Source organism: Ruditapes philippinarum, unplaced genomic scaffold (assembly GCF_026571515.1).
Source record: "Ruditapes philippinarum isolate M1 unplaced genomic scaffold, ASM2657151v2 ctg5706_1_1_1_1, whole genome shotgun sequence".
NCBI lineage: Eukaryota > Metazoa > Mollusca > Bivalvia > Venerida > Veneridae > Ruditapes > Ruditapes philippinarum.
Window position 1 is genome coordinate 60,001 of NW_026852012.1, and position 9,495 is coordinate 69,495.

Below are 9,495 nucleotides of genomic sequence, written 5' to 3' on the forward strand. Positions count from 1 at the left end.
GGCTTTATATAGATAATTTTATGTATGGAAAACAGTTTTTTTCGCTACCATAAATACCTCAATACATAATAATATAGCTCATTTACAATAAATATAACCTTTCTGACTGTTTTAATTAAAAATAATGCTTCTGGACGCTTCAGGACGCTTCGGGACGCTAAATTTCTTAGGGACGCATTTTAGTAAGACCGTTGAATAACATTTTATATTTTCGGAAGCTGGACCTCTGTACTTACAATCTTGAAAGCTCACAGCCTGTAAAATTAACTATTGTCTTGATTATAAACATGTCGATATCTACGGATAGCAACACCTAGAAGCTTTTCTGCCAATAAAGATAAAAATTTGCTTTTTCTAATCCACTGAAAACAGTTATATTCTAACATTTTTAGCTGATCTTATAGTAGATAAAATAATGGCTATTTTAAGTCACATCAAACTGTTTAAGACTAACAACACTTGCAGGGTTGGGTGACTGGGCAATACGACCTCCGCGAGTGGCGTATCTATCAACTTTTCAATTACATAATACACTTATAGGTCAGTAAGCACGATAATGTTCGTGTTTAACTATGACAAAACTAATTTAACCGTGCATCTATAACTCTTAAACTGCAACTACAATCGTTAATTCATAACAATAAAACAAAAACAAACCAACAACAGCCAAACAAGATAAAGAAATGCTTAAAGGCCGCCAGAATGCTAACAATTTTATTTCTCAAGAACTAAATTTTTAGTATCTCGTTACAGTTTTTAAAGGAGTGCTCATTTGTCATATATGTTGACTGTCTTTTGCACTCATAGCGTTATAGTGAATATAATAATTCTTTTTCGCGAAAGAATTTCGTTTCGGGACTTACCTGAGATACGGTTGCGCATGCGCAGTTCACTTTTCCGGTTGCGTTTCACGCAGTGAAACACGTTTCGTATAATATTAAAAGTTTTATCGGTCGTAGATCGATATAAGTTTATCACTCGTTTTATTTCGAAGTTTATTCGAATAACTAACTATTTCTATATTGTGTGTGGACGTAGTTCACATTTATTGTGTTTTTTATCGTTGTTGAGAGGCGAATTTTCTCGATCGCACGTGGTGTGATCTTCGTAAATTATGGCGGATGCCAAAGAAGCGAACAAAAAAGCTGCTGAAAGCAGCGGTTATGAAAAAACAAATAAAGGGAAAGCGCCGAAGAAAGCGTCAGAAAAGGTTCCCGAAAAAACTGCAAGTACAAGCTCGTCGAGTTTGGGCAAAACTTCTGAAGATAAAATTTTGTCTCTTCTGGAAATTATGAAAAGTTCGTTTGATCGCCAAATGCAGGAACAAAATACAAAAATTAACAGTTTAGCAAGTAAAGTTGACGATTATGAACAATATTATGAAGAGTATGATTATGATGATGATTATGAGTCTGTGGACAATTTCCATCAGGATGATGATCAACCTGAGCAGAGTAAGAGAAAAAAATGATGATGAGAATAATAATAGTAGATTTAAGAATATGGCAAAGCGTTTTAAGACCACAGAAACTTGTGATTCGAAAGTTGATTCTGTGTTAGCGTCAACTGTAAATGACTTATTTCTAAATGGACTTGATGAGGATCATTATAATAAATTGACAAAAGATGAACTCAATGCTAGGCCTGAAAACTGTGAGGCTTTATCTGTGGTAAAAATGAACCAGTTAATATGGGACGCGGTTTCCCCGAATGCTAGAACGTCTGATAGGAAACTTCAATACATTGAAGAGTCGGTAATTAAAAGTGGTACACTCTTAGTTAAAGTAGTCAATGAGTTGGACAAATTAGATTCGGAGAATGATGGGAAGCTTGGTCCGTTGATAGAGCAGTGTAATGATGTCCTGGCTTTGTTGGGTCATGCGAATAAGCAAATTAATATGACCAGGAAAGACTTTCTTAGACCTGAAATGAGTAAGGAATACACTCATCTTTGTAGTCAATCTAGACCTTTTACAAAATTCTTATTTGGGGACGATGTCTCCAAGTCGGCTAAGGAGATTGAGGACTGTTCCAAGATCAGTAATAAGATGTTTGATCGTAGACCTTTTCGAGGAGGTCCTGCCCGCCGAATGTTGAATAGAGGATTTCGTTTCCGAGGCGGTTATGGCCGAGGTATGAGACCGAGGGGCCGAGGTTTGTCGGATCCAAATGTTGGTACATCTACCGATTCAAAAAACTACCAGAGACGGGGGTCTCGGCTGCCATTCAAGCAGTAGAGCAGGTAAATGATTATTTTCAAGCAGGTAGACTTGCAAATTTTGTTAACGAATGGAAAAATTTAACAAGTGACCCTCAAATTCTTGATATTGTTAAAAATTGTCATATTGATCTTCAAGTTAATAACTCTGGACAAAAATATTTTTCTCCTTGTCAGTATAAATTTGATACTTTTGAATGTCAACATATTGATAATGAAATCAAAAAGCTTCTAAAATTGAAAGTAATAGTGCCTGTTGAGGCAGAGAAAGGTCAAATTTTATCACCAATATTTTTACGCCCTAAAAAGAACGGGGAATACAGATTGATTTTGAATTTGAAAAAAGTTAACACATTTATCCCTTATAAACATTTTAAAATGGACACTTTTGAAAAAGTTCTCACATTAATTTCACCAGGGGTAAAAATGGGATCAGTTGACATTCGTCATGCATACTATTCTATAAAGATTGCTGAAGAACAGCAAAAATGTTTTTGTTTCATTTGGCGTAAACAAATCTACCAGTATACCTGTTTAGCAAATGGCGTTAGTGAAGGCCCTCGTCTGTTTACGAAACTTTTGAAACCAGTATATGCACGATTACGTAGTTTGGGCTATGTAAATTCTGGATTTATTGATGATAGTTTTTTGTTGGGTGATAGTTATAATGAATGTGAAGAAAATATCAAAGCCACTGTTAACTTAATGTTACAGGTAGGATTCATTATAAATGAAGAAAAGTCTGTATTAATTCCAACAACAAAATTACTTTACTTAGGGAACATAATTGATTCTGAAGGCATGGTAGTTACTTTGCCTAAAGAAAGACAAGATAAAATTGTTTTGGAATGTCAAAACTTATGTAATAAATCTGTAGCTTCAATAAGGCAGGTTGCAAAGGTTATTGGTTTGATAGTTGCAAGTTTTTCTGCAGTAGACTATGGGAAACTGCATTATCGACAATTAGAGTTGGCAAAAACATTTTATTTAAAGAAGAATTTTGGGAATTATAATGCTTTTATGCCAGTGACTGATAAAATGAGAACTGAACTTACTTGGTGGGTTAACAATTTGAGACAACAATCACGATCAATAAATAGGTCAACCCCTAATACCATTATTGAAACGGATGCCTCGTTTCTTGGATGGGGGGCTAAATATAAAGATATTAGAACAGGCGGCAGATGGCTTGTTGAAGAAAAGCTTCTTAACATAAATGTATTGGAATTGTTAGCAATATTTTATGCATTACGATCGTTTCGAGAACATGTTGTTTCCCAGCATGTAAAAATAATGTCGGATAATACTACAGCTGTAAGTTATATCAATAATATGGGTGGAACTGTATCCTTACAGTGTAATAAGATTGCTGTTGAAATTTGGACCTGGTGTATAGCTAATGACATATGGTTAACTGCTGCACATATTGCAGGCAAAGAAAATTTAGAGGCTGATCAGGCTTCTAGAAAATTTAAAGATAATCTGGAATGGAAACTGGATGAGAAAATTTTTAATAAGATTTGTGATTTGTGGGGTACCCCAGATTTAGATTGTTTTGCATCTAGGTTAAATGCACAATTAAAGAATTATTGCTCTTGGAAACCTGATCCAGATTGTATTGATGTTGATGCGTTTTACATAGATTGGAAAATTGTGAATAATGTATATGTTTATCCTCCTTTCAGTCTGTTAGGAAGATGCGTGCAGAAAATGAGAAGAGATATGGCCAAGGGCATCATCATAGCTCCACTTTGGACAACTCAACCTTGGTTTCCAAGGCTTATGGACATATTGGTAGACACGCCAGTTATTATTCAAAAGAAGAAAGGTTTGCTGAAATTACCGCTTCAACAAATGTCTCATCCTCTCGAAGGCAGACTCGGGTTGATAGTTTGCAAAGTGTCAGGGATAGTTTCAGAAAACGTGGATTTTCAGAGGACTCTACCAGAATATTCATGTTGTCATGGAAATCAGGTACTAAAAAACAGTATAATACACACATTACCAGGTGGTTTCGCTACTGTACTGAAAGGAAGATTACTCCAGTTTCGCCAACTTTGGAGGAAGTAGTTGAATTTTTAACAAATCAGTTTAACAAAGGTCTGGGTTATGAAAGTCTTAATACAGCTCGTGGTGCTCTATCTGCTTTTGGAATTCAATTTGAAGGATTTCGGATTGGAAATCATCCTTTAATAATAAGATTCATGAAAGGTGTATTTGCAGCCAGACCAACAAAATCACGTTATACTGAAGTTTGGGATGTGAATAAAGTTTTAATTTATTTGAAAAAGCTTTCACCAGTAAGACATCTTTCACTGAAAAATCTCACATTGAAGCTGGTGATGCTCATGGCCCTAACTCAAGCTGCACGTGTACAGACATTACAATTAATTAGTTATACTGATTATAAGAAGTTAAAATCAGAGTTTGTGTTTAAATTTGATGGGCTGCTGAAGCACAACAGACCAAACCATAACATTAATTTTATTTCATTTAAGGCTTATCCTCCAGATAGGAGACTTTGTATATATACAGTGCTGAAGGAGTATTTGGCGCGTACAAGTAATGTTAGAATTGACAATAATGCTAAGAAATTGTTATTAAGTTATGTTAAACCATATAAAAATGTTACAAAAGACACGATTTCTAGATGGATTAAAACTGTTATGTATAGATCTGGAATAAACATTGCGAAATATGGTTCTCATAGTGTGAGAGCAGCAGCAGCATCCAAGGCAAAGAATTCTGGAGTGCCTGTTGCTGTAATATTAGAGAAAGCTGGCTGGTCGTCAGAAAGCACATTTGCTAAATTCTATGATAAGGCAATAAACACGGGGAGAGACCCATTTCAAGAAGGTGTTTTGAGGCACTAGGACTAGGTGTTTTTTTCGCATTAGGCTTTAATGTCTCAGGTAAGTCCCGAAACGAAATTCTTTCGAGAAAAAGAATTTAAAAATTGAACGAGACTTACCTTGGTTAAGTTGAAGTTTTGATTTCAATTCTTTGAGTAAGAATTGAGTGAGGGGCTTAACTGCCACCCTCCCTCCCTACAGGAATTTAAATTTAGAAAATACATTCTTATAATTGTTACTAATGGGAAAAAACACTGTTAAGGAGTGAACTGCGCATGCGCAACCGTATCTCAGTTAAGCCCCTCACTCAATTCTTACTCAAAGAATTGAAATCAAACTTCAACTTAACCAAGGTAAGTCTCGTTTAATTTTTAAATTTTAGTGAATAAGTATTTTGTATAGTACTTTGCTTACATTTTGCTCCTTTTTCGACATATACTGCCCAGTCAGCGGCACTTTCTCAACTTGTTAATCAGCACTACATTCTTAACTTGTTAAACATTTTACATGTTCTAAGTCATTTTTAAAATATATTAAACACATACATGTATTTGATATTTTTAAAACATTAAAAAGACATTGATTTCTAAGGCATAATGTGCCTTTGATTTAATTTCATTTCATTTATTAGCAAATCGGCATAATAAATGCCTTTGACCATTTACACATACTAATACATATGGTCAAGACATACAGTATACATAAAAGATACACAAATAACTACACATTTAATCTTTACATAATAAATAATCACCAAATATTAAACATTAAAAAAGTTTTTAACTCACAAAGGAAAGGAAATAAGTCCTACGAAGCAGCATTATTTTCAAGGGTTAAACTTTTCAATTTATAAGCTTCTGTTTAAAACTTTGCATTTTTTTACAATACTAGTTGTACGTTTTGATGACATAATATTAATGAACTTTTGGACTGAAGGCCAAGCATTATTTGCAAAATATTTTTGTCGTAGGTCGTAATGTTTATTACAGCATAATAAAAAAATGGTACTCAGATTCACCGGATTGTGATGAACAAAGTTTACATATACGAGTTTCTCTTTCAATGCCAGTATATCTACCTACTTCATTTTCGAGATTATGTGCTGATATTCTAAATTTAGTATAAAGCTCTATTTGTTTACTAATAGTCAAAATATCTAGATATTTTTCAAAACAAAAATCAACTTTAAATTGTTTCTTGTATTCAAGTTTAGCTACATTACGAATCTCTATTTGCCAGTTTTGGATATACTGATGGCGTAGTCTTTGTTTCCAAATACAAAAATAGCTACAGGAAGAGTCAAAATTAGACAATATATTACTGAAACCTAGACTATTAAGTATTTTTTTAATTTTATTTGACCAAGAATTTACGTTCTGGGAATTACATTGCTCTCTACAAATTTTATACATAGGCATGTGCTGATTACTCACTTAATTTTTATCCAGTATTTCAATGCTCTCTCTTTCATTAAAAATGATAAAGGGAAACAATCCAATTCACCTAAAACTAAATTTGAAGATTGTGTTCGGACCCCAAGAATATGTTTTCAAAATTTTATATGAAGTTTATCTATTTCCTTAAATTTATAAATGCCCCAAATCATCTCCGAGGCGTACAATAAAATAGGTAGAACCATAGAGTCCAAAAGTGAAAGTTTCGTTTTGATATCAAGATTTACTCTAGTGAATAATGACAAGAGGCAATTATATGCTTTAAGAGCTTGGTCAGAGGGCACCTTAACAGCATTTTTCATATTCCCAGTGTAAATAAAATTTACAACTAAATAACAAAAATGATCTACAATTTCTAATTCTCACCATTTATAACTATTCAAAAGAATTAGATTGTTTTCTCTTTTCAAAATACAAACTTTGGAATTTTTGTTGTTTATCTTAAAGTCCCCAGGCCCCCTTTAATCGAGTATTGATAAATACAATCAAGTTGGGCTTGCAAGCTGGCTGCATTCGTCGTAAATATAACAATGTCATCAGCAAAGATTAACATATACATATTGATGAACTGGTTCAAATCACCCTCCGATAAATTATTTAAATCTAAACAATTATTAATATCATTGAAGAACAAAATAAATAGTAAAGTCGAGAGTGGTTCTCCTTGGGTTTTAAACCAATTACTGCATCAAAAGAATCTGACATATTCATGTTTCGAACGACAATTAAACGGCGGCATGTCTTAAACATTTACATAAAATAATACTTTCAACATTGTAATGATTTTACAGCTAATATTAAGATCGACATTATTTAATCCACAAATCTTTACGAACAACGAGTATCTATAAAAACGAAAATAATTTTTATTTTTTAATTTTTTTTTGAATCAATGTATGTATAAAAATATACAATCACTTGTACATGTATTTATGAAGCCCAAATTGTGAATCGTTAAAAACAGCATTAGATTCACACACAACCATTTGTTAATTATATTTCGAAGAATGGAAGAAAATATTTTTGCTATAACATTTATTTTAAAGTGATTCCCTATAATTACTAGGGATTAGCTTAATCTTTCCCGTTTTAAAAATAGAATTATTACGTCTTTTACTCCAAGCATCGGGTAATATACCTGAATCGAAGATATTTATTTAAAATAACTACTTAACATGGTGAAATAAAATCTGATTTAGAGTAAAAATAAAATCGCAAATTTTTTATTCAATAATCACAGCTTTTATGCCTATTTCAGAGTACTAAATTACTCTAGAAACCTCATCAACAGTTAAAATGACAGTCAAGTTTATTATAATGAATTTTTCTTTACGAAGAGGGGTCTCATCATGAAAACACAGAATCACTTTGATTTAAATTAGATAAACTCTTAAAATTTCGGCAAAATTCATGAATGCTGATATCAGAAAGAATCTGCCTTCTTTTATTTTTAAATTTATTATATATTTCCACAATTGACGCGGGTTGCGTTTTGTTCCTTAAATTTTGATTTCTTTTTCAGTAAACAAAAATCTCTTCTTGCCTTTACTCTCAGTATGAGTATAATGTTTTCTACCAAATGTAAACATCTGGCTCTATTTATATCAGACGGGACAGCTTTAAAAGCTTTTTTGTCACAGTAAAAAAGAATTTTTTAAAGCCATATTTACAGTTAGAATCAAACCAGAGATACTTCTTTTTGACATTATTTTTTTTGTTTCATGCTAAAAGTTTTACCATGTAGCTTGAAAGATATATCAAAATAACTTTAGATAGAATCATCAATAGTCGAATTTATATTTGCTTTCCTCAGCCTCAAGTTTATTGCATAATATTTTTCAAAAAATGTGTTTATTTTCCATAGGGGTATTATACAATAATTATTAATCATTTTCTTCCCATTAAAATTTTATCATAAGTTACCACATCATACTGATACAAAAACCATATTATCCACAATGTAAACTAAATTCAATCGGACCATGATCAGAAAATTTCAGTTAAATCATTAACTTCCAAGTTAGAAATCAATGAAAAATTACTACTTGTGGTTAACAAATAATCAACAACGCTAGGAGCCATAACGGCCCACGATTATATACTTGTAACATGTAAATAAACCATTTTCGCAGACGACCACTTACAATATAAATGCTATTTTCTTTACATAACGATAGTAATTTTTAAACCAAAACTATTTAAATGACTACCTCATCTTGCGAAACTCGTGCAGGTAAATTACACGGATCTGAGTCCTCAGACATATAAAACATAACAGTCTAAGTTTATAATTTTTACAAAATCAGGTCGTTGACACTGTCCCTCGAATTTTTTAAATCACCTGTAACGTATATGTCACCCAAAATTTTATATTTCGTATATCATTATACAGCTGATCAAAAAAGTCGAAGTTATATAAACTAGATGCAACGTTGTTGTAAACGTTCGAATCACTAGGAGGAATATAACACGTACACATGTTAATATCATTAAGAGCTCCAAAATATTGTTTAAGTAGCTTAATCCTCACAATACAATTATGGTTAATACGTACTAGTTCAATTTTCTTGTAATACATGTTTTGGGTGTTTCCCTTGTGCGGTCGCTTAATACACGTTTGACTGTATATTGATTTATAATAGATCATAACACCTCCGCTATAACGTTTAGCTTTCTTATTAAACTTTGGCCTGGGACAAAAACCGTCAATATCAATATTCGAAATCTTTGAATTCCATGCTTCGGTAAAAAAACCAATCAAATTCCTTAATAAAAACATGTCTTTGTAATGGTTTATCAATTAGCTATATGTTCTTTTTACGTGGAAAGAACGAACAGCTGTTTACACCTAATTATAGTAAACAACTTGTCGTTATTTCTGATATTTAATATAACAGCTTAGAAAGGTCGCGTATATATAGATACCATTTGTTCCATAAGTTGATATACTTGTATGTGCGTATGAAAGTTG

The 9,495-nt window shown here is 32.5% G+C and overlaps 2 protein-coding genes across 2 annotated transcripts; both read left to right on the forward strand.

Annotated features, from left to right (window-relative positions):
* The first annotated feature begins 826 nt into the window (after positions 1 to 826).
* On the forward strand, positions 827 to 5,162 carry LOC132746632 (uncharacterized). Its single transcript, XM_060735855.1, has 2 exons — positions 827 to 2,242; positions 3,904 to 5,162. Exon 2 carries the CDS (start codon positions 3,916 to 3,918, stop codon positions 5,089 to 5,091), a length of 1,176 nt encoding a protein of 391 aa, XP_060591838.1. The 5' UTR covers positions 827 to 2,242; positions 3,904 to 3,915; the 3' UTR covers positions 5,092 to 5,162.
* Positions 2,645 to 3,911, forward strand: LOC132746624 (uncharacterized). Its single transcript, XM_060735846.1, has 2 exons — positions 2,645 to 3,752; positions 3,904 to 3,911. The coding sequence occupies exons 1-2, from the start codon at positions 2,645 to 2,647 to the stop codon at positions 3,909 to 3,911; spliced, it is 1,116 nt and encodes a 371-aa protein (XP_060591829.1).
* Positions 5,163 to 9,495: the final 4,333 nt, after the last annotated feature.